Raw genomic sequence first — 25,178 nt, forward strand, 5'->3', positions numbered from 1 at the left:
TAGGAAGACCAGAGCTGCAGGCTAAATTAACTCTTTTTCCAGAAGCTTTTAAAATAAAGTATAATAATAAAAATCTTTATTTATTTAAACAAGAATATACACCTCAGTTGCACACAAGAACTGGGGGGGTGGGGGGGACGAAGGAAAACTAAAATTAAACATGCTCATACAAAGCACAAATCTGAGTTGTTTCTTTCTCCCCCCCCCCCATATTATTATCATTATTACTGGCGTTGAGAAGTAGCAGCATTTCTATAAAAGAAAATTGATTTATTTTAAAATAGGATATTGTCTTTAAGTTCTTGTGATATTCTCACTTTAAAAGGTTACTAAGAATTCCAAATAGAAGCATATTTGAACATTTCAATCATCATTAATATATGAAATACATTTTGCCATGTACCGTAAGCAAGAATGAATCCTTTTTGGAGGGGTGTCCTCTGGTGTACCTTAATTTTCAAGTTTGCTTTTCAGTGTATAAGTGTATGGACCAGATTTGACTCTACCAGATATCCTTATTCAACCCCCCTAAATATTTTCATTTTCTTGCAAGAACCATTTTGGTGGCTGACAATAAATCAATTCAATGTTTTAAGAAGCTGGAAAGTGAAAAGGAGTGGAATGGAAGGCACAGACAGCTGTCCCTGGCCACTTCCGGATTCCTCCCCCCCCTCCCCCCGATTAATGTTATCCAAGTCCTGGGCAATGGGCTGATCCCTGTTTAACTGTCTCCTTGCTTGTGCAGGACAAAGAGGAAGCCGTGCTTTCCTCCAAAATCCCAGACCTTTCCAACCGAGATGGGCATGCCACTGACGAAGAGAAACTGGCTTGCACATCCTCCAGTCAAAAGGCAGCGGACTTGGAGGCGAAAGGTGAGCCAGAGGAAGACCTGGAGTACTTTGAGTGTTCCAATGTTCCTGCGTCTGCCATAAGTCATACGTTTTCATCCCCAGGAGAAGGTACGAAAGTCTCTCCCTCTCTGTTTCCCGCCCCTTGTTTTAACCTTTAACCTCCCCATCCTATGCCCTCCAGGTGTTGGGGACTACAGCTCCCAACAGTGCTGGCTATTCTGATGGGAATTGCAGTTGCCAACACCTGGAAGGCTCCAAGGGGAGAAGCGGCACTGGGGGAACGTGTGTGTGTTTCTTGAGAGGACTGTTGGCTGATAAATGGATTTTTGGTCAAATAGTCACCTGCTATTTTGAAAGCAACTGTGCAGTCCTATCTTATGTGTGTTCACTCGGATGTAAGCCCTGCTCCATTTGATGGAACACTTCGTCCCTAGCAAGTGTACCGTATTTTTCGCCCCATAGGACGCACCTTTTCCCCTCTAAAAATGAAGGGGAAATGTGTGTGCGTCCTATGGGGCGAATGCAGGCTTTTGCTGAAGCCTGGAGAGCGAGAGACGTCGGTGGGCACTGACCCCTCTCGCTCTCCAGGCTTCAGGAAGCTATCCGCAAGCCTTGCAAGCCCGGCGGGAGTTCCCGTGGGCTCACAAGGCTTGCGGGCAGCAGCCTGCAGCCCCGGCGAGTGTCCACAAGCCTTGCGTGCCTGGCAGGAGGTCCCGCCGAGCACGCGAGGCTTGGGGCAGCAGCCTGTCGCCCGAAGCACAGGGAGCCCTCCGGAGGGCTCCCCGTGCTTCGGGCGAGTGTCCGCAAGCCTAGCGCGCCCGGTGGGAGGTCCCACCGGGCGCGCGAGGCTTGGGGCGGCAGCTTGTCGCCCGAAGCACGCCAGAGGGTGCCCCATGCTTCGGGCAGGTGTGCGCAAGGCTTGGGGAGGCAGCCGCGGCGGGGGGCGGGGGAATAATTTTTTTTTATTTATTTCCCCCCCAAAAAAAAAACCCCGAGGTGCGTCCTATGGGCTGGTGCGCCCTATAGGGCGAAAAATACGGTATTTAGGATTGTAGCCTTAATTCCAGTTAAGTTTCACTTAATGTGCTTATCACCAAAGCCCATGTAAAGGTGTCTTTTTGAGATTGGGAAGCAGACATCTAATTTCGTGGCCATGCATTCACTCACCACCACCCCGCATTGCTAATTTTGTACTCTTGGTGTAAATCTCCTACCCCCAGTGAACTTTGCTTTATCATGAAAGTGCCTGTTCACACCAGGAGAACCTTTTCTTTTAAGGCCAATTACCATTTCATACTGCTTTCAGTTTCAGTTTCCTAAAAGTAGTCTAAGAGAAGGTCCCAGGTCTCAGTTTTTAATTTTTTATCTCATCCTGTTTTTAGTTATGAGGGAATTTCAAAAAATGGTCAATTTTGGCCTTGCCATGCTACATAAAAACCTTTAAAGCTCAACCCAGAATTGTAGTATTTCAAAACTAAAAATACTAATCTCTTCAGATCTTCATGGGCTTTAATGTGATATGTAACATGACGGGCTTGCTTTGAATTCTGAATTTAAGTTTCAAAATTTAAAAAATAATTAAAAATTAATATGATTAAAAATTTCCTAAGTAATGTATTGATTACACCATATTTCTAAGAGTTACTTGCAAAAATTCATCTTGGGATCTCAATGTGATCACATTAAAAAAGAAATATTTTGTACATACATGTCTGTCTATCCTATTTAGGATAAATGGGTCTTCTTGGAGTAAAATATAGCAGAATAAACAAGATTTCAAACTATAATATCAGTTCCTTCAGGCATTTCTTTAAAATGTTATTCCATTAAAAGAGCCAGTCAGGCTTTTCTTTTAAAAGTGTGTTCCAAGGCGGAGGGATCTTTTGTTGTTGTTGCAGGATAGAATTAACGCTTTGAAAAAAACTCTTGTTAGCTTGTGGGTTGGCTTGCTTGAAACAAACTATGAGTGATAACCCAGGACAAAATTTGGCTGCAGTTTGTTTGGCATGAGACAAACTATAAGCCTCGGTTCACATGGCCCACAAAGCAAAAATACGACCCACAAGCTATAGCCAAGGTTGGTTCTTGAGTTCATAGTATGTCCTGAGTGAGACAAACCACAAGCTTCGGTTTGCATAAAACGCAGAGCAAAACCATGGCATAGCTCCTGGTTGCAGAGCAAATCAGCTGCAATTTTCACCCCATGCATCAGCTTGTTCACACTAGGCCACAGTTTGGCTTCCTGTTTCTTATGAATCCAAGTCAGTGTGTAGGAGGGGAAGCGCCATTTGGTAGGGTATTTGAAAAAGAGATCTCAGGCCCATATAGCTTGTCTTGCAAATGAGCAAACAAGCCACAGCTTGGTTCTGTGGCTCCAGCCCCATCCCCTGTAGCTTGGTGAGTTCCAAAGCAACCCTTGGTTAAGCAAAATTGTTGGGTGTGGAAGAGGAGAGATGTGCAGTCCAGAGGCCAGAGAAGGAGCTGGGGGGTGGCCTATTAGCCACCCTTTGGCTCCCCTGAGACACTTGCCCAATCAAACCTGCTGTTACCTGGAACTGGGTGACTGGCCTCCAGTTGTGGGAGGCCTGAGGAGGCGCCATCATCCTCGGTGTCTGCCCATAAAAGCAAGCCTCATGTGAGAGACTCAAGTGCAGCCAGCGGGTTCCAGGAACCTTCTTTGTTGTGAGATCTCAGGGGTGATTTGGGAGTTTGGGCCCTCAGTGGGAGCCAGGAGGCTGTGACATGTTGAGTAAGGAGGTGTGCCAGGAGGAGGAGAAATAGATATCTGTATATATTTAAGACTAATTTGTATAATGGTTTATGTGTAATTTTATAATATTTATTGTTGCTATTTTAGTTGCTTATGCACAACCTAGAGGTATTTTTATATATTAAGTAGTATAGGAATAGTCTAGATCTGGAACAGATGGCCTGGAACAGATGGCCAAGCATGCAAAAGGAAGGGAGATAGTAGTAATGGGGGACTTCAATTACCCGGATATTTGTTGGATGTCAAACTCAGCCAAGAGCATAAGGTCAAACAGATTCCTCACTGGCCTTGCAGACAACTTCATTGTCCAGAAAGTGGGAGAAGCAACAAGAGGAACAGCCATCTTAGATCTGGTCCTAACCAATGTTGATGACCTGGTTAGTGGGGTAGAAGTGGAAGGATCATTAGGCGCGAGTGATCATGCTCTTCTGAAGTTTTCTATACAGCGGAAAGGAGCAGCCAAGCATACTAGGACTCAATTTCTTGACTTTAAGAAAGCCGACTTCATAAAACTTAGGGAAGTGCTGGGTGAGATCCCATGGACAGTAATACTAAAAGGAAAGGGAGTTCATGATGGCTGGGAGTTTGTTAAGAGGGAGATAGTAAAAGCACAACGTCAGGCAATACCATTGAGACGGAAACATGGAAGGTGCCTAAAGAAGCCAGGGTGGCTATCTAAAGAACTTTTAACTGAGTTAAGATTAAAAAAGGATGTGTACAAAAAATGGAAAAGGGGGGAAACCACCAAAGAGGAATTCAAACAAATAGCCAGCACGTGTAGACACAAAGTCAGAAAAGCTAAAGCACAGAATGAACTCAGGCTTGCTAGAGAGGTTAAAAGCAAAAAAAAAGGCTTTTATGGGTATGTTCGTAGCAAAAGGAAGAACAAAGAAACAATGGGGTCACTCAGAGGAGAAGATGGTGAAATGCAAACAGGGGACAAAGAAAGGGCTGAACTCCTCAATGCCTTCTTTGCCTCAGTCTTCTCCAATAAAGAAAACAATGCCCGACCTCAAGAATTTGGAGCAAATGATTCAGCAGAGGAAACACAGCCCAGAATAACTAAGGAGATAGTACAAGAATACTTGGCTAGTTTAGATGTATTCAAGTCTCCAGGGCCAGATGAACTGCATCCAAGAGTATTAAAAGAACTGGCAGATGTGATCTCAGAACCACTGGCAGTCATCTTTGAGAATTCCTGGAGAACAGGCGAAGTCCCGGCAGACTGGAGGAGGGCAAATGTTGTCCCTATTTTCAAAAAGGGGAAAAGAGAGGACCCAAATAATTACCGCCCAGTCAGTCTGACATCAATACCAGGGAAGATTCTGGAGCAGATCATTAAGCAAACAGTCTGTGAGCACCTAGAAAGGAATGCTGTGATTACCAATAGTCAGCATGGATTTCTGAAAAATAAGTCATGTCAGACTAACCTGATCTCGTTTTTTGACAGAATTACAAGCCTGGTAGATGAAGGGAACGCAGTGGATGTAGCCTACCTTGATTTCAGCAAGGCATTTGACAAGGTGCCCCATGATATTCTTGTAAAGAAGCTGGTAAAATGTGGTCTTGACTATGCTACCACTCAGTGGATTTGTAACTGGCTGACTGACCTAGCCCAAAGGGTGCTCATCAATGGTTCCTCTTCATCCTGGAGAAGAGTGACTAGTGGGGTGCCACAGGGTTCTGTCTTGGGCCCGGTCTTATTCAACATCTTTATCAACGACGTGGATGATGGACTCAAGGGCATCCTGATCAAATTTGCAGATGACACCAAACTGGGAGGGGTGGCTAACACCCCAGAGGACAGGATCACACTTCAAAACGACCTTGACAGATTAGAGAACTGGGCCAAAACAAACAAGATGAATTTTAACAGGGAGAAATGTAAAGTATTGCACTTGGGCAAAAAAAATGAGAGGCACAAATACAAGAGGGGGACACCTGGCTTGAGAGCAGTACATGTGAAAAGGATCTAGGAGTCTTGGTTGACCACAAACTTGACATGAGCCAACAGTGTGACGCGGCAGCTAAAAAAGCCAATGCAATTCTGGGCTGCATCAATAGGAGTATAGCATCTAGATCAAGGGAAGTAATAGTGCCACTGTAATTTGCTCTGGTCAGACCTCACCTGGAGTACTGTGTCCAGTTCTGGGCACCACAGTTCAAGAAGGACACTGACAAACGGGAACGTGTCCAGAGGAGGGCAACCAAAATGGTCAAAGGCCTGGAAACGATGCCTTATGAGGAACGACTAAGGGAGCTGGGCATGTTTAGCCTGGAGAAGAGGAGGTTAAGGGAGAGGAGTCTCCTTCTTTGGAGACTTAAGAGGAGTCTCCTACTTTGGAGGTCTTTAAGCAGAGGCTTGACAACCATATGTCAGGAGTGCTCTGATGGTGTTTCCTGCTTGGCAGGGGGTTGGACTCGATGGCCCTTGTGGTCTCTTCCAACTCTATGATTCTATGATTCTAGATAATGATCATGATGCCAAATCATAGTGAAAACATGCCACAGTTTGTAAGCCCACAACTGACCTTGGCTTCACAACCTGATTTTGTTGTCAGAAAACAACCCCTAGTTAGTCTGCTATTCTGGGTTCAGACATTCACGCAAACCTCACTTCAGCTAAACAAACCATGGCTTAGCGTTATTTGTGAACCAGGCCAGTATGAAAAGGGTTCCCTGCAAATCCACAGTCTTGAATGCTTTAGCAGATCCCCAAAGGCCAAAGCCCCATGGCTGAGTCCAGGGGGCTTGAGGAGCATTCTGAGGCAACTGGAGATGGCATTTATTGGCTTAGCTGACAAGAATAGAAGAAAACACATGAAACTTGTTTCGATCAGCTTTGGCTATTATGATGCTTGCATTCTTGTTATTCTGGGGAGAGAAAACAGCTGCTGCTAAGAACCACATGCAAATCTCCACAGGATGTGATGCCCCATTTCATGGAGTGGAGCAAAACGACAGCTGTTTTTTCCTGCAAAGCAGTAACAACAAGGAAGGGAGAACAGAGAAGAACAAAAACTAAGTCACCCTACTCTTGCACTTCTTATTTTCTGCAATTTTTCAATGTTAGTTTTTGCATGTGGAGGAATTCACACAAAATCTTACTATCTGAAGCAGAAAAGCTAAGCAGCTAGCCCCCCCCTTCTGTTCTGCTAGTCGACATGTGCTATGATCTGCAATGAAGATTTCCTGAGCATGCCTCATTGAAATGAATGGAGCTGCACAAGAGCAATGGATTGTTTCCTTCCCCCCATCCCTGCACATCCATGTGTTATTCAGATCCTAAAAGCACAAGAAGAGCCTGGCTAGATCTGTCCAGCATCCCATTCCCAACATGCTACCCAGATGCCTCTTGCAGAAGCCCACCCCAAGCAGGAGAAGAGGGCAAATGCTCTTTCCTACTGTTGTTCCCCAGCGACTGGTATTCAGAGGCATCCAGCCACTCAGACCTTGTACTCCATTGGCCCAGCTGACTGCAGCAGATGGAGATGGGAAGTCTCACAATATCTGGAGCACCACATCCCATTGACATGGAGGTGTCTCAGGTTACCTGCAGAGGGTGAATGGCTTGGTTCAAGGTCAGGCTTTATGACTGATCTGGGATTCCAACCAAGCATTTTATTTTAACCAATTATGCAGCACTCTTGGCTTCCTCACTGTCGAGCATCCTCCAACCTTTCTCTCCTAGCCCCCTCTCAGGCTCTGACATTGATCCAAAGGGCTGCTTCGCACATTACAGGAAGCTGCATGCAGGCTTGCATAGCATAGCTAATCTTGGTTCTCTGGGGCTTAGATTTGCATGCTGCAAGCATTTCCAAATGTTTCCAGCAGCCACATCCTTGCTTTATACACACAGCAGATGTACATCAAAAAGGGGGCTGTAATTCTGAAGGAGGAATATGGGGAAGCACTTCTCAACATCTAAAATGTGAAGGATGGGCAGTGCAGTGCACACCCAGTGACTGCCAGAGAAGAGGTCTGCTGGATCCCAGCCCTTTCCCTTCTGTAGGGTCTTGGCATTGCCAGGGACATTCAGGTGGCCTCCCAGGATCTCTTTATGCAGTTTCCTAGGTTGTCTATTTTGCAAAATTGCCCAGCTGGAGAAGGTGTCTGTCCTTCCCATCCTTGGTCATTGAGCCACTCCAAATGAGGGCCACTTCACCCAAATGTCATTTGTGAAAAACGTCAGAAAATCATCCCAGATCTAACAGCTCAGCTGGTCCTTTCATGTCATCCAGGATCTCCACAAGTGTTTCACATCTGACTGAGATGAGATAGACGCTCAGTTGTTGAGCTGCCAAGTAATAAAAGAATCAAGTGCAGGGATGAAGCAGGGAGGGACCCAGCTCACTGAGCGAGCACATGCTTTCCATACTGAAAGCTCCAGGTTCAATCCCAGGAGTCTCCACTTAAGAAGGCACAGGTAGATTAGGTGATAGGAAAGAGCCTTCTCTGCCTGGGACCCTGAAGAGACACTGCCAATCAGAGTAGACAGCAGTGGACTGGATGGACAAGTATTCTGGCCGGATATAAGGCACCTGCCTAGGACCTGGGCTGGATCTACACTGATCTCCTAAACGTATTGAAAAATAATGTAGAAAACTGCTTAATAGCAGTTTCCCACTGCTTTTGGCTTGCTGGTGTGCAGCACCCTCTGGTGTCACATTTTAATAACACATTTTTAACGTTATAAATGACAAGTGTAGATCTGCCCTTGGTGACCCTTAGAGTCCTTCATATCAGGACAGGTCTGATCCCTGCATCTCAGTTCAAAGCATTGGGTTTATCTGCCCAAGACCCTGAAGAAGAAGTGCTTTTTTACTTGTCCTGAATTTTTGAACATTCTACTTCCATGGATGTCCAGGAGTGCTGGTGTGATGAGAGAGGGAGACAAGCTTTTCTGTATCCCTGTTCTCCAAGCAATGCATGATTTTATAGGCTCCTCCTCCTTAGTCTCAGTGTCGCCCTTGTAGAACTCAGCAGGGAAGAGGATCACAATGCGTTGACTCTCCCTGTCTTTGGCTCTGGCCCCCTGCTTTCCACCCCCATCAATCACAGCGGGCACCAGCCACCACTGCCCTGGAGAGCCACTGCCAGCCAGAGCAGATAAGACTGAGCTGCATGCTCAAATAGCCAAACCTGGGATGAGCTATCTTCCTATGAGCCATTGCAAGGAGGCACAGGGGGAAAATCTTCCAGGTGCGACTTTGGCATCCCATGGTCTTAAAAATAGGGGTTGGGTGGGAGGGCAGGAGAGTCTTGACTCAGAGAAAAGGGCTTCCACTTTCTTCTTCCAGTCATCACCACTGAGACTCCAGCAACCAGTGTGTGACCCACTTATTTCTTCTGCTTTAGGTTTTGAGAAGGACACATCGTTGAGCAAGGTGGCGGAGAGGGGCAACCCTGGGGATCCCTTGGTAAGCAGAAGAGTGGTTTCTGCCCTCCATTGAGCAAAGAAATGCAGTGGCTGCACCTGTAGAAGCCGTGGATCATGCTCTTCACCTGAATGCATTGCAGCAAGGGCTCTTTCACCCCTGCCTTACTTTTGAATATATGTGGGGTTGTTTCTGCTGAAGCACGGAACAGCCACAGGTGGCATTGCTGGCTAGGGAATCCTGCTTGGCAAGGACCTCGGGTTTCTTCTTTGTTGTGTGGGTGTACATGCATGCATGATTTCTCTGATTTTGCCTTAGAGCCAAACTACATGTGATGTTATAAAGGGCACTTGGTAGCTACACCTGCAGATTCCAAAAAATGTAATACTAGTTGGGGGTTGGGATTTCATGGGGACTGCAGTGTGTGGAGGGGGAGCTTCTCCCCCTCCCTCAATCTTACAGTACTACGGGGCGGGCAGTTTTTGTTGGGATTGCGTGTAGGAAGCTTCCTTATGCAAAGTCACAGCCATTGCTCCCTGGAGCTCAGTTTTGCCTCTCCAGGGTCTCGCACAGGGACAGTCCCAGTGTGACCTGGAGATGCAAGGATTGAACTAGAGAGCCTCTGTGTGCTGTGGATGTGGGCTGTAAGCTCCTGCCCCACATGTGCAGAATGTGAACATGGGTGCTATCTTCAAAGTTTGCTACGAAGGGATGTGGGAGACGAGCTGTGTCTCCAAGGCCTCTGTTGGCAGCTCTGCTGAGAGAGCCCTTGGCTGGAATAAAGGCCTCTTGGCAGCAACATCCACCCCATACATTTAAAGTGCTGTGACACCACTTCAAACATTTGTGGCTTCCTCCACAAAGAATTCTGGGGGCTGCAGTTTGTTAAAGGTGCTGAGAGTTGTTAGGAAACCCCCATTCCCCTCCCTGAGCTACTACTCCCAAAGTTCCCTATGATGAATGATTGATTGTTAAATGGTTGGTTGAATGGGGGTCTCCTAACAGCTGCAGCTCCCACAATTTTTGGGAAGGATGTGGCTGTTTAAAGTGGCATTATGGTACTGTAAACATATAGAGGGGAGGGGGAGAGAAGAGATAGAAAAGGGCAGATTTAACATGAATCATGCCATTTCCTTCTGGGATGGATCAGGGCTGGTTTTTACTTTGCAGCAGCCTCTCTCCAAATTTTGCAACCAAAAGGTGTGTTATTGTGTTTAAAATGAATGGTGCAAAAAGTTGCATGGACATGCTCAATTTATTAGAATCTGAGGCTGTGATGTTCAGGTTTTCTTTTGTTTTTAACCTACTTTGCAAGTAGTATAGTGGCAAGAGCAGGGATACTGACATCGTGTTTCTTTCCCTGGAGTCCTCTGTGGAGAGAATGCAAAGGAGATGTAAACAGGTAGCAAGGGAGACGTAGCCAAGGACCGCCCACCCACCACACACTTCCATCACATTAGTTCTCGGATTCTGAAACTCAAAATAACAGTGGACAGTGGAACCTTGGTTCTCAAACGGCTTAGTTGATGAACAAATCAGAACCCGAACGCCACAAACTTGGAACTAAGTGTTCAGGTTTGCGAACTTTTTTCGGAAGCCGAGCATTCAATGCGGCTGTCGGCTATTGTTTCCAAGGTGCCTGTGCCAATCAGAAGCTGCACCTTGGTTTTCGAACATTCCTGAAGTCAAACAGACTTCTGGAAGGATTACATTTGAGAACCAAGGTACCACTGTAATCCTATACATGGTCGTCTGCCACAGTGGCGTAGCGTGGGTTGTCAGCCCCCGGGGCAAGGCAAGTAATTTGTGCCCCCTAACCCGTGGATTTGCACCCCCTAACCCTAACCCCCAGATGTTGTGCCCGGTGCGGCCGGCCCCCCCTGCACCCCCCACGCTACGCCACTGGTCTGCCATGGCTGCTTTAGCTGAGATTCCTGCGTTGCAGGGGGTTGGACAATCTGAATTGTAGAGTTAGATACAGCCCTGTATGGTTGATGTATCAGCACCTTGGTGCTGCCCTGGCCATCCTTGCTGCTTCTTTTTCCTAAGCCCAGTTTGCCTGGCCAGAGCCCTTCCCCCTCCTTTGACATTTCCCCCTCCTCCTCAGACTTTCCCCAGGATTTTAGACTTCAAAGACCCACAGATTTGCCCCCCATCATCACGTTCCAGAAACAATTGAAGACATTTTTGTTCCAACAACCTTTCCCAGATGGATGGCTAGGGATCTCTGCTGTGGGTCTCAATTTTATGTTTGTGTTTTAAATTGTATTCTATTCTTGGTGTCCTTTTAAATAGTTGTTTTTATTATATCTTTTTCCATTTCCTTGAAATATATATGTGGAAGGTGGTTTATAAATTCTGGATTGTATCCAAAGTTGCACTGAGTAACATGTTCCCATCTCCCTGGAACTCTTGTTTGGACCACTGGAATTGGGGGAACGAGTTCAGGAAGAACTCTCCCAGTTCGAAAGGGATGGCTGGTTTTTGTCTTGACGCAGTCCTTCTTTCCACAGGGAAGTTCTGAACTATCCTCTGGGGAAAAGGCCTCTGGAACTGCACCCCATGAGACGCCAGGGAGTGCTGAAAGCCCCCTAGATGCGATTTGCCTCAGTGAATCTGACAAGATGGCCGTTCTGACTCTGATCAGAGAGGAGGTAAGAGCTGCACCTGGGGGGGGGGGGACCCCATTAGGATGTCAACCATGCGAGGCTCGTTGGTGGTCTATGTTTCTGGAGTGTGTCTTTTGGGTATGTTAGTTTAAGTCACTTAAATAATGAAGACAGAAAACATACAAAAAATACAAAAATGTGTATTCATTTTATAACACAAATAAAAAACACGAACAGAAAAAACAAACAATACAAACAAATTCTCGTCATATCCTTATTTTTCTAAACATTGTTAAGTGGGCTTCCCCAAGTCCCCCCTATCTGATTTTCATTTTACTTCATCTTCGGCAGTTTACATATATTATAATTTCTAACCATCTTCCCCCCCCCCCACAATAACTTCACTGGTGTTAAATACCATCTGTACATCATTTTCATCAGATTTTCTCTTAACACATTACAAACTGTAAATTGGATTCCTTTTTTCCACAGTTTCTCCCAGTCCACCATCATAATATTGTGCCCCACATCCTCTTCATCCTGGAGAAGAGTGACTAGTGGGGTGCCACAGGGTTCTGTCTTGGGCCCGGTCTTATTCAACATCTTTATCAACGACTTGGATGATGGACTCAAGGTCATCCTGACCAAATTTGCAGATGACACCAAACTGGGAGGGGTGGCTAACACCCCAGAGGACAGGATCACACTTCAAAATGACCTTGACAGATTAGAGCAGTGTTTCCCAACCACTGTTCCGCGGCACACTAGTGTGCCGCGAGATGTTGCCTGGTGTGCCGCAGGAAAAATTAAAAAATTCGAAAGATTATTTTTTTTTAAGTCAAATTTTCGATTGGGGCGCCGTCACTAGATGACCCCTGGGGTTCCCTCCCTCCCTCCCGCTCTGCGCCTCCCTCCTCCTCCTCCTCCTCCTCCTCCGGGGAGGCCCTTCCTGGCTCTCGGCCAAGGCTTGGCGGCTGCCACTCACTCACTCGCTCGCCCACCCGTCCCTCCATCCCTGCACCCGGCCTCTCCCCCTCCGTCCCCGGCGTGGGGGCTGCCGGGATCCGTAGTCCCCTCGCCCTTGGGCTCCGCGCCCGCGCGGGGTGCGTAAACTACGTTTCCCAGCGTGGCCTGGCGGGCCGGGCGTTTTGTTTGAAGCGCTCTTCTCCCGGCCATGGAATGAGCGCAGCGCCGGCGGCCGGGCGGGCAGGGGCTCTTCCGCGCAGACCCCGCGCAGCCTGCCTGCGCCCCCGCGGAGATCGGACGGCAGGATGGAGCCCGGGGATCCCCGCGGAGGCAGAGCGGCGGAGGCAGAGGCTGCCCCCCAGGTAGGGCTGTGTCGGGGGGTTATTTTTGCAATGCTGCATCCGCGCCGGAGGGGACGCATCGGACCGCGGGGAGACCCCTTGGCGGGCGTGCAAGGCAATGCATGCGTGCAGGCGTTGCATGGAGTGCAGTGCAATGCAATGGCAACGCGGCACCCTGCATGCATGCATGCAACTTCCACCGGCGCTCCGGACTTGGCAGGTGAGGGGGGTCCCCAGTGGGCAGCAGAGAGAGCCGAGAGGGCGAAGGGGAGCCGGGGGGGAGCAGCGCTGCTCCCCAAGCCGAGCCCGGGGGGAAACTTCGGCGTCGTTGCGCCGGGTGTTGGAAGCGGAGGCTGGCAGGGGCCCCTCACCTGCAAAACCTGGTCGCCTCTCATATATTTCGTGCATTGCATTCATCGCCCGCTTTCTCCTCCAAGGAGCTCCCGGGGGCGCGCGTGGTTCTCCCCGTGTTATCCTCGCAACAACAGCCCTGCGAGGTGGGTCAGGCGAGTGGCCCAAGGGAGCACCCAGGGATTGTCCTGGCCAGGTGGGGTGATTTGAACCCTGCTCTCTGCCCAGTCTTCGTCCTCATTTAGCCCCCACATGTGCATGACTGTGCATGACTGAGGTTTTCCCCCCTCGTCTTGGCTATGGTGTGAGTCTGTGCTGTTAATTAATGGGGTTCTGACTTCGGAGAAGATGAGCCAGCCCTCAAGGGGGTGATTATGTAATTTGCTAGCAATTCATGTCCCTCCCGGTGTGACGCTGCACGCTGACGTCACGGGGCTGTAATGGTGGTGTGCCTCGAGATTTTTTTCATGAAACAAGTGTGCCTTTGCCCAAAAAAGGTTGGGAAACACTGGATTAGAGAACTGGGCCAAAACAAACAAGATGAATTTTAACAGGGAGAAATGTAAAGTATTGCACTTGGGCAAAAAAAATGAGAGGCACAAATACAACATGGGGGACACCTGGCTTGAGAGCAGTACATGTGAAAAGGATCTAGGAGTCTTGGTTGACCACAAACTTGACATGAGCCAACAGTGTGACGCGGCAGCTAAAAAAGCCAATGCAATTCTGGGCTGCATCAATAGGAGTATAGCATCTGTAATCTGCTCTGGTCAGACCTCACCTGGAGTACTGTGTCCAGTTTTGGGCACCACAGTTCAAGAAGGACACTGACAAACGGGAACGTGTCCAGAGGAGGGCAACCAAAATGGTCAAAGGCCTGGAAACGATGCCTTATGAGGAACGGCTAAGGGAGCTGGGCATGTTTAGCCTGGAGAAGAGGAGGTTAAGGGGTGATATGATAGCCATGTTCAAATATATAAAAGGATGTCACATAGAGGAGGGAGAAAGGTTGTTTTCTGCTGCTCCAGAGAAGCGGACACGGAGCAATGGATCCAAACTACAAGAAAGAAGATTCCACCTAAACATTAGGAAGAACTTCCTGACAGTAAGAGCTGTTTGACAGTGGAATTTGCTGCCAAGGAGTGTGGTGGAGTCTCCTACTTTGGAGGTCTTTAAGCAGAGGCTTGACAACCATATGTCAGGAGTGCTCTGATGGTGTTTCCTGCTTGGCAGGGGGTTGGACTCGATGGCTCTTGTGGTCTCTTCCAACTCTATGATTCTATGATTCTATGATTCTATGAATTATATTTTTTGCTTTCTGGTCAAAGTAAATTGCATTAATACCATTTTAAAAGTTTTGACCTACCCCCATATTACATAAGTTCTGCTTCATAAAGCTCCAAGAAACATTATCAAAGGCTTTCATTTTTACCTCTAATCTTTCCAACACATCCACTATGTTCCTAATATTATCTTTCATATGCCTCTCAGATAGGAAGCCTGATTGATCTTTATGTATGTGCTTATTCAAAACCTTCTTCAATCTTGTAGCCAAAATATTTGCAAATATTTTATAATCCACATTCAACAAAGAAATTGGTCAGTAATTCTTTACTTGAGCTCTATCTATATCCGGTTTGGGTATCAGAGTGATGAATGCCTCTTTCCAGGACTCGGGTGCTTTGTCCCACTGTAATATTTTGTTACAAACATCCATTAAAGGTTGTATCAACCAATCCTTAAATATTTTATAATACTTGGATGTTAAAGCCAATGCAATTCTGGGCTGCATCAATAGGAGTATAGCATCTAGATCAAGGGAAGTAATAGTGCCACTGTATTCTGCTCTGGTCAGACCACACCTGGAGTACTGTGTCCAGTTCTGGGCACCACAATTCAAGAAGGACACTGACAAACTGGAACGTGTCCAGAGGAGGGCAACCAAAATGGTCAAAGGCCTGGAAACGATGCCTTATGAGGAACGGCTAAGGGAGCTTGGCATGTTTAGCCTGGAGAAGAGGAGGTTAAGGGGTGATATGATAGCCATGTTCAAATATATAAAAGGATGTCACATGGAGGAGGGAGAAAGGTTGTTTTCTGCTGCTCCGGAGAAGCGGACACGGAGCAATGGATCCAAACTACAAGAAATAAGATTCCACCTAAACATTAGGAAGAACTTCCTGACAGTAAGAGCTGTTTGACGGTGGAATTTGCTGCCAAGGAGTGTGGTGGAGTCTCCTACTTTGGAGGTCTTTAAGCAGAGGCTTGACAACCATATGTCAGGAGTGCTCTGATGGTGTTTCCTGCTTGGCAGGGGGTTGGACCCGATGGCCCTTGTGGTCTCTTCCAACTCTATGATTCTATGATTCTATGATTCTATTCTAAACCATCAGGTCCCAGTGCTTTGCCTATTTTCATCTGGGCAATTGCCCCTTCAACTTCTTGTCTTGTAATCCACTCTTTTTGTTCCCTGGAATTTTCTGCAATCCATTTTTGTCCAGAAGCTGTTCCATTTTTTCCTTTTCTTATTTTTCTTTTTTGTAAAGCTGTTTATAGTACTTTTGAAAGCATTTTCGAATCTCTACTGGGTTCTCAATATTCTTTCCATCCTCCATAATATTAATTATTATACTCTTCTTCAGTCTCTTTTTCAATTGCCAAGCCAATAATTTTCTGCATTTATTTGCCGATTCAAAAGTCTTTTGTTTCATCAATTTAATTTTCCATTCAATTTCTTGATTTACTATTTGTGAATACTGAGATTGTAACACCTTAATCTCCTTTTGAATCTGTTGATTTTTTTGGATTACATCTCAGTTTTTTCTCTTTCTCCTTTAACTGAGACAGAATTTTTTCCTTTTGCTCATTCTGTGCTTTCTGCCTGATAGAATTATGTTGAATCAGGAAACTTCGCATTACTGCTTTACTTGCATCCCATACGACCCTTGCTTCAATTCCAGAATTCAACTCAAAAATTCCAGAATTCAAAAAAAATAAAAATAAAAATTCAAAAAATTCCAGAATTCAACTCAAAAAGGATCTTCTGAGCTTTATTTACAATCAAATCATTTCTCAGTAAAGCATCATTCATACGCCATCTAAAAGAACCCTGTAGAGACAATTTTAACTCTGTCAACACAGCATTATGATGGGAACAAGTCCTTGGGCAAATTTCAGATTTAGTCACTCTTGGAGTCAAGTCTTTAGTTAACCATATATATATATATATATATATATATATATATATATATATATGCTTTCGTAGATTTTCACGGGTACAGGAATGCAGGTTTTGGTGTCTTCGGGTGTCTTCCCGTGTAAGAGTCGGGGTGTCTGTGCGACGTTTCGACGAGGTCTCACTGATGAAGATGACGAGTGAGACCTCGTCGAAACGTCGCACAGACACCCCGACTCTTACACGGGAAGACACCCGAAGACACCAAAACCTGCATATATATATATATATATATATAAGATATTTATTAAAGTTTTTAAAATATAACAATGAAAATGAAAAAATAAAGGGGAAAATACAAAATACAGCATAAAAACAGTTAAAAAACAAATTATTTTCCATAGCATATCTTCCTTACACTTATTTCCCCAGACCTCCTCATACCTCCCTTCTTTGTATTCCACTTCAATTTGTTAGTTCAGCAAATCCTTACCATTAAGCTTTTACCCATTTGTAAACCTTTTTTTTCGTATCTCCTAAAGCGTTACAGCTGGAAACCCCTTAGTTTCTATCCAACATCTTTCTAGCATTCATTAATTTTACAATATTTCTGTAAATAGTCTTTAAATTTCTTCCAGTCTTCTTTCACCATCTCTTCTCCCTGGTCTCGAATTCTGCCAGTCATTTCTGCCAATTCCATGTAGTCAATCAACTTCATCTGCCATTCTTCCAGAGTGGGTAAATCTTGCGTCTTCCAATACTTTGCAATGAGTATTCTTGCTGCTGTTGTCGCATACATAAAAAAAATTCTGTCCTTCTTTGGCACCGACTGGCCGACAATGCCCAGGAGAAAGGCCTCTGGTTTCTTCAGGAAGGTATATTTAAATAACTTTTTCAGTTCATTATATATCATTTCCCAGAAAGCCTTAATCTTTGGGCATGTCCACCAAAGGTGAAAGAATGTACCTTCCGTTTCTTTACATTTCCAACATTTGTTATCAGGCAAATGATAGATTTTTGCAAGCTTGACTGGGGTCATGTACCACCTGTATATCATTTTCATAATATTCTCTCTTAAGGCATTACATGCCGTAAACTTCATACCTGTGGTCCATAACTGTTCCCAGTCAGCAAACATAATATTATGTCTTTAGTTAACCATATATTATCTAGGCGACTGCACGATAGATTTGCATCTGAAAAAATGTAGAATCTTTCTCCATTGGATTCTTCAAACTCCAGATGTCTATCAGGTCAAAATTGTCCACCATCTCGAAAAACGTCTTTGGTAGCCTCCCATCATTAGTAAGTTTTTGCCTTTGGGTTCTAAAGAAATCCTGATAACAATTTACTGAGGAAACTGAACAGAAAACTGTATAATTTGAGGAGAGAGGTGTTGTCATTCTTATTTCAGGCCTTGTACACAGCAGGGAGACATTCAACTAAACATAGACAGGAAACGACACAGCCAATTGGGTGAAAATCATACCATTCCGACTGCTTGCTGAGCAGCACCCCCTTTCCCTCTTCTCTAGCTGACTTTAACATTTACAGGATTAACCCTTAAGTTGCACACAGAATGATCTCTGTTGTTGCAATTCCAATGGGGTTATGTTTGAGAACAGTGCTTTGTCACTAAGAATGATAAATTACTTTTAAAATCAGTTACAAAATGTTGAGGTAGAAATGGGCTATAGAGCCATGTGTTTTTAAAAAGCAGGGATGGGCAACCTGCAGCCTCAGGCCTAAAAGCCAAAGACATCTGTGAGTGACCAGCCCCTCTCCTGTCTCTCCTGGGAGGAAGAGGGAATGAGAAAGGAAAGGCAGAGGGAGAATGTGCTGCCCTCCCCCCAGACTGCCCCTGAGGCACTGGCCTTCAAACCCTTGGGTCAGCACCCACTGCCAGGACATCAAAGCACGACCGAAGGCAAGTCACAGGAGCAGCACTGCCACTATGCAAGTAGATTATTTAAAAATTCAGAAATGTAAAAGGCGAAAGATTTATACGATCTGAAGAGAAACCACTGCAAAAGGGAATTGGAGAAAGTCTGTCTTAAAAGCCCTGACATTTTAAAAACGCTCTGGAAGTGTGTACTTTGACCAGTATGAAACATGGTTATGCAATGTAATTTTCAACTCTGACTTATAAGTTGCGATTATTATTTTTTTAAAGAACCGGAATTGGAAAGAAATTACATTGCCACAATTACACAGCCCCAGCGTTTACTCAACCACTCTTAAGGCCAAAATATTAGCAAGTACGTATCTTGGGATTTGTTTCCTCATAAAACACATAGGGCTGTTGAATTCTTGACATAGGTTGCTGCTATTTTAATTGTCCTCTTAAAAGAATAAAAAATAAAAATACCAGCCTGCTTTTTGCACTGCAGAATTTAAAATAAGCAAGCTGGGATCTGTTTGTTCCTTCCTGAAAAGGCACACTTTGAGAATTCAAAATCAACAAACTGGGACTGTTGTTGGGTTTTAATGTTTATCCCTTACCCAATGAGCAGTGGGGGAACGGCAGCTAGATTGGGGTATGGCTTGGGCCAATGATAAGATTCCTTTGTTTGCCTGTTGAAAGCATGAAGGAAACAGCTGCAGATGAAGTGGGAAATGGCTGCAGCGAGTGTGTGGAGCTAATCATTACAGCCAACTGAATATATGCAGACCAGCAGGTGGATTGTTCCTGTTCTCATGCATTCGGCTGCCACTTGTGCTAGGATAATACACTATAATTCTCACACAAATAACAGTCTGTGTAAAAGAGTTTAAAACTTTACTGCAATAGCTTTATAAACAATAAATAAATAAGAAGCAAAAAGTGTCATGCCAAATAACTTCTCCAATCACTTTAATACTTTCCCAGTCAGACTGTATGGGGCTGCTGGAACAGAAGTTCATACCCCACAGAGTGTTTTACATACAGCTATTGAGTTCTGCTAATTTTTATTTTATTTTATTTTTTGAAATTTTAAAACCTCCCCTGAAAGCTGAGATTCTGGTTAGAATGATCCGGGCCCGTTACAATTGGACTCCTTCCCTACCCAACCACCAATCCCAATTTGTAGGATTGCTTTGGTGCTCCTGTATAAAGACAGCTTTTCCTGAGGCTGTTTGTTCGAGAAATGTATTTAAAGCTAGAAATTTTTGCTTCTGGAGGAGGAAAAAAAGTACAATAATTTTCCACCCAGCTGCCCCACCTCAATTTTACATACTGTCACACACAAAAACAAACTTGTCAGGCTCATTTATTTTTATTATTTTTTTGCTCCCCCCCCCTTTTTTTTTGTTTGCTGCCTCTTAGCTAAACACACATAACCAGTGGGCAACGGGATGCCCTTCCTTGTGAGTGTGATGCAGTGTATCATGAACAACCACTGACTGTCGGGCTCTGCACCAGCCTCTGTATCTCTTTCAGCTTGCTGCAGCCCTTAGGCATTGTGTAGCCTGTTACACTGATAGCAGCAGACAATCGAAGACACACCTGGCGAGGGCAGCAGCTGCCAAGTCACAAAACAGGAGGTGTAAAATGGAGGCCTTTCCCCCCCCCTGAAGGTGTTTGGTTTTTGTTCTTCTTCCATTTAAGACTGGAATCAAGCTTACATGTAAACTATTGGTAATTTAAGTTTCCTTTTGTGTCATAAAATGTACAACTGTCTAAAACTGTAGGTTAAGAAAAAATAAAGATTTAGGCACTCTTAAAAAAAAAGAAAAAATAATAATTCAGAAATGGGTCCCCAAATGTATGTTTGGGTTGAAGCTGTGTTCCAGGTCTGCAAAGTCTGAGGACCACCCTAAGAGAAAAGCTTGCCCACCTCATTGTATGGTGTGCAAGGGATCAGGGTTTTCAACCAGGAATCTTCTGATCTGAGGTCAAACCCTACAGAGCACTCAGGCTTTACAGCCTCTTCAAACACAGACACGGACATCAGCTCCTCTGACTGGCAGGCAGTATCAGTGAACAGGACTGGCAATAAATGCCAGGAGCCTGCTCTAGCTCTTTCTCACTGTTCTGCCCTCTGGAAATGAGAGGACCACAGTCTGGGCCTGAGCCTGAGCATGTGAAAGCGGAAGGTAGCCTTCTCCAAAGTCCGCTAGTGCCTCAGAAGTGCTGGGGTCCAGGCCTGCTAGGGGGTCCTCCCAGTCTGAGGTGGGTGACGTTTACATGCAAGCTACTAGACAGGTACGGATGAAGTGACCCTTCTTGCCCACAGAAAGGGGTGCCACAATTTAAAAGTGGCAGGCAGAGTTTTTACATTTGTGCCTAACCACTCCTGATATGTGCCTTCTGTGCTGAGTCTATCCCGTTAGGTATTTTTTGAAATGGAGACTTCCGGGTTAGCGCGAAAGGTTAATGGCGGATGCCCTCCGAGCTCCGGAGGGAATCGGCTCTGTGGAAGACGGGTCCTGCCGCGGCGGCGACGCGGGGACCCTCAGAAACCACAGGCGCTGAAGCCTGTGGACTTGCTGACTCGGCGGGCACCATTTGCGCCCCCCCGACCCGCGAAGAAGCCTTTTTAAAGGCTTCGGAGCGGGGGACGGAGAGCGGCGCGGTGCTGAGAGTAGACCGCTTCTTCTACGGAGTGAAGCTGCATGCCATGGCCGGAGAGTGCTGACTTCTTTCTTTGAACATTTGGAGTGCAAAAGTAACAACCCGTGAGTAGTACGGAAATTGAAACTAAAAATCTCTTTTTTTGAATTTGGCACAATCAGGGGAGGTGTTAAAAGGAAGTCCGCCTCCCCGTCCTGTAGACAAATTAAAGCAAGAATTGGATAACTAAGGTTGAGAGACCACTTTTCTCTTTATGAGACAAAAGTTATTAATTTCACGACTTGGCAGTATAAGTATTTTGCTGGAGGATAAGAATTGATTTTTAAGAGCTGAAGTGCAACCCCCCGGGATCCGGGAGTGATCCGTGAGAGAGCCTGCTGAGGAGATATAAAGAGTTTGACAGCTGTCAAACGAGCTGTCAAAGTTGGAAAAATTTGCCTTTTGTTATTTCTGCTGGTTATTTTTGTTACATTTGATTTTAAGTCGTTGAAAACAAAGAAGAAACAAAAACAAATTAACTTGACTGTTGGATAAGGAATACTAAGTAACTAGAATCCCTCTAGAGGGGGTTCTGAGACATTACAATGGCTGCAGATGGAAAAATACAGGCTGAGCTGGATAGAATGTTTTTTCTCTTGGGAAAGTTACAAGGTCAGAGTGAAGTTTTGGCTACAAATGCTACAACTTTGAATTCTAAAGTAAATAAACTTGCTGATTGCGTCAAGGACTTGACTCAAGAAAACTTTGCAGCTGAACAAGAAGAGATATGTGTTGTTTCAGAGGAGTGGGAAGGAGGAGCTGAAATGCCGCAGATGAAAAAGGAGAACCAGAGGCCTGTAAAGATGGATTACAAGAAAAACAAGACCTGGATGATGAGAATTTGGTTTGAATTGGAGAATAAAGATTGGAGGGATCTCCCTATGGGGAGATCGGAAGACCTATGGATTACAAATTTGATCAAGGCGAAAGTTGGAGCTTTTGGGACACTTGGGACATTTGGACTTAAAAGGAATAAGAAACATGATTTGGGCTCCACTTTTGAATATGGAGGTCTGGTTGGAAGAAACATAGACCCTATTGGGACAGAGCTTCTCCGAGACTCGATGTCCAATATAAAGGACTACCAACAATACCGGCAGAGAGGGACTGAGAGAGATTTGAGGGCCTCGGACGTGAGAGCTCCAGGCTGATAACTGATAGACTGATGGATATTTTTGGGGGATCAAAACCGGGAAAGGGGGGGTGAGAGTTTTGGAATCCAAAGGGTGTATAATTATATGTTGTTTTTTGTTATTTTCTTTTGTAATTAATATAAAAATTGGGAAATTTGTGGAAGGGAATTTGGGTCGACCTTAGAAAAGGGCGTAAATGATGAGTACTGTTGTTTAACTGAGGTCTATAAGCTAAATTTGGATAATTAAGATGAATTAAGTAAAATATTAATAAGGTAAAAGTTGGGGATAAGAACGTGCTGAGTTAACTATTGGAATTGGGATGCAAGAAGGGGAGGTGTGGGGAAGTCAGGGAAAGTGGTTAAGAAATTAAGGATTTAAAATTATATTTGTTATTTGTGTTGTGCTTGTCTGTGGTTGTTTGTGTTTTTGTGTTTGTCTTAAAAATATGTGAAAACTTTAATAAAAAATTTATTTAAAAAAAAAGTATTTTTTGAAATGCCTCGTAGTGGCTTCACACATTACCGTATTTTTCGCTCTATAACACGCACCCGACCATAACACGCACATAGTTTTTAGAGGAGGAAAATCCATAGGCATGCCACCCGTAGGCATTTCCTCCATAACACGCACAGACATTTCCCCTTACTTTCTAGGAGGAAAAAATTGAGTGTTATGGTGCAAAAAATACGGTACTTTTTACAGTTAGGATGGCTCTGAAATGGAAAGCTAATTGATGTTCTTTGTTCCCATGTTTTGTAGATCATCTCCAAAGAGATTGAAGCAAACGATTGGAAGTGGAAATATGAAGGAAGCCGGCAAGAGGTTCTGGAAATGAGGTAACTCTCTCCATCCAGCCCAGGGCCCTGGTGGGGATGTAAATTGCCCCCTCTCCTGTAGTTTGATGAGCAAGGAGAGTGATAGCCCCCTACCTCAGCTGATGTACGTGTGGGTGTGTATAATTTTTTATTTCATAAAATTTATATACCAATTGAATGTAAAAACAAACAAACAAAATACCCTGAAAACTGTTTTCAAAATAATAAACCAACAAAATTACTGGTAAAAACAGTTAAGAATAAGTATTTAAAATGTTTTTTAAAAAATCATTGATAAACTAAAAACATATTAGAACACATGTTAACATTATCTATATTTGGGTAGGCTTGTCTAAACCAAAATGTTTTTCGCAGGCACCAAAAAGAGTACAGTGACATGTTCTCTTAAGTGTGTAGAAAGGCAACATCCACTTTTGTCCGCAGCTGCCCTTTGGCATGCAGCCTCTGGAGGGTTGGCCAAGGGCAAGTGTGGCCCCCGAATGAAAAAAAGCCATCCCTGGCCTAGGAATTTGACCTGGGCAGGGAAGACCCCAAGTCAATCTCCACTCAGCCACAAGACTTCCTGGGTGACCATCAGCTTGTTCCTCTCAGTCCAGCCTGCCTACCTTGCAGGCTGGTTGTGAAGATAAAAGAGCAGGACCTTTGTGTGCACCATATCAAGAGAAAGAACAGGATACAAATGGAATAAATTTGTACATAGTTGTTTCTATGTTTGTTTGTTTGTTTGTTTGTTTGGATGTTAACAAAAAAGCACCCTAATCAAAAAAAGTGTCAGTTTTCTTTACCTACATTTTTGTAAAGAGTTCTGGAAGCCAAACAGGTCTATACAGTGAAATGGGCGTGCATGTAACCATTCTCAAGTTTGCATGCATCTTATGATGCCTGCAGAAGAGAAACTTTGAGTGATGGCTGTCTGTCTGTCTTGCATAAGGATGAAATAATGTAAAAGGCATCCCGCACTAGGATGAGTGGGTGGAGCTGGTTCACTGAAGCAAGAAGTGAGCAATTCTGATTCTTGTGTGCTGTTTCCTGACTTTTCTGTTTAGGAAGATTGTGGCTGAATACGAGAAGACCATTGCCCAGATGATAGGTAAGCCATAGCTTTGTGGGCAGAAGGGACAAGAAAGCTGTGCCCCACCCTCTACAGATCATCCCCTCCAGCTAATCCAGGCCATAAATGTGCAGGAGGCATATCTTTATTTATTCATTTTATTAAATTTGTATACCGCCCTGTCTATACCCATAGATCTCAGAGCTGTTCACAAATGCAGTTTCAATGCAATGTGTCTGGTCTCTGTGTCTGTGACACGACGTGCCAATTTTTCAAGTGGTAACTTGGAATCTGGTCAGCGCTTGGAGAGGTAGTTATAGACAAGTCTCTGTGTAAATGCTGCAAGCATGATAAGAACATAAGAGCCAGATAGATTAGCCCAAGGCCCGTCTAGGCCAGCACCCTGTTCTCACAGTGGTCAACCAGGTGCCCATTATAATAAGATTTTTTTTTATTTGTACCCCTCCCATCGGACTGGGTGTTCCCAGCCACTCTGGGCAGCTTCCAGCATAATAAAACCACAGCAAACATCAAACATTAAAAACTTCTGGATACAAGGCTGCGTTCAGAGGTCTTCAGAAAGTTGTGGGGTTGTTTATCTGTTTGACATCTGATGGGAGGGCATTCCACGGGGTGGGCGCCACTACCAAGAAGGCCCTCCACCTGGTTCCCTGGCTCCGCAGAGGCAGAACAGAGCACAACAGCACTCTTTTTAAAAAATATTGGCTAATTGGTGGGAAATAGCAGATATCAAGGACAGGATACTTCTCCATTTCGAATTGGTATCTGAAGAAGTGTGCATGCACACAAAAGCTTATACCAGAACAAACTAAGTTGGTCTATAAGGTGCTACTGGACAATTTTTTATTTTTATTTTGACTACATCAGACCAACACGTCTACCTACCTGAATTTGGAATTAAGTTAGCCTTCCCCAACCTGGGGAAGCCCTTCAGAGGTTTTGAACACCAACCCCTCTCCATTGAGTTCAGCCTTGGCCAACCTTCAGTCATTAGTGGGAGTTGTCGTCCAAAACCTCTTGAGGGTGCCAGGTCAGTGAAGGGTGAACTAAACCTTTGGCGGAGCTCTTGAACATGTGAAAACCTGCCCTCCTGTGCTGC

General features: G+C 44.9%; 1 protein-coding gene across 5 annotated transcripts in view; it reads left to right on the top strand.

Moving 5' to 3' along the window:
• Positions 1 to 25,178, top strand: part of TACC1 (transforming acidic coiled-coil containing protein 1) — a 130,612-nt gene that overhangs the window by 85,813 nt on the left and 19,621 nt on the right. For 4 of the 5 annotated variants that reach the window (XM_082200290.1, XM_082200287.1, XM_082200288.1 and 1 more), the window contains 5 exons: positions 746 to 959; positions 8,980 to 9,041; positions 11,513 to 11,653; positions 22,931 to 23,007; positions 24,054 to 24,097. In XM_082200290.1, coding sequence (XP_082056416.1) covers positions 746 to 959; positions 8,980 to 9,041; positions 11,513 to 11,653; positions 22,931 to 23,007; positions 24,054 to 24,097 — 538 coding nt within the window. The remainder of the gene's footprint in view (positions 1 to 745; positions 960 to 8,979; positions 9,042 to 11,512; positions 11,654 to 22,930; positions 23,008 to 24,053; positions 24,098 to 25,178) is intronic. The other variant, XM_082200289.1, reaches the window with a different exon arrangement.

This window comes from Podarcis vaucheri (assembly GCF_965113315.1).
Source record: "Podarcis vaucheri genome assembly, chromosome: 15".
Classification (NCBI taxonomy): domain Eukaryota; kingdom Metazoa; phylum Chordata; class Lepidosauria; order Squamata; family Lacertidae; genus Podarcis; species Podarcis vaucheri.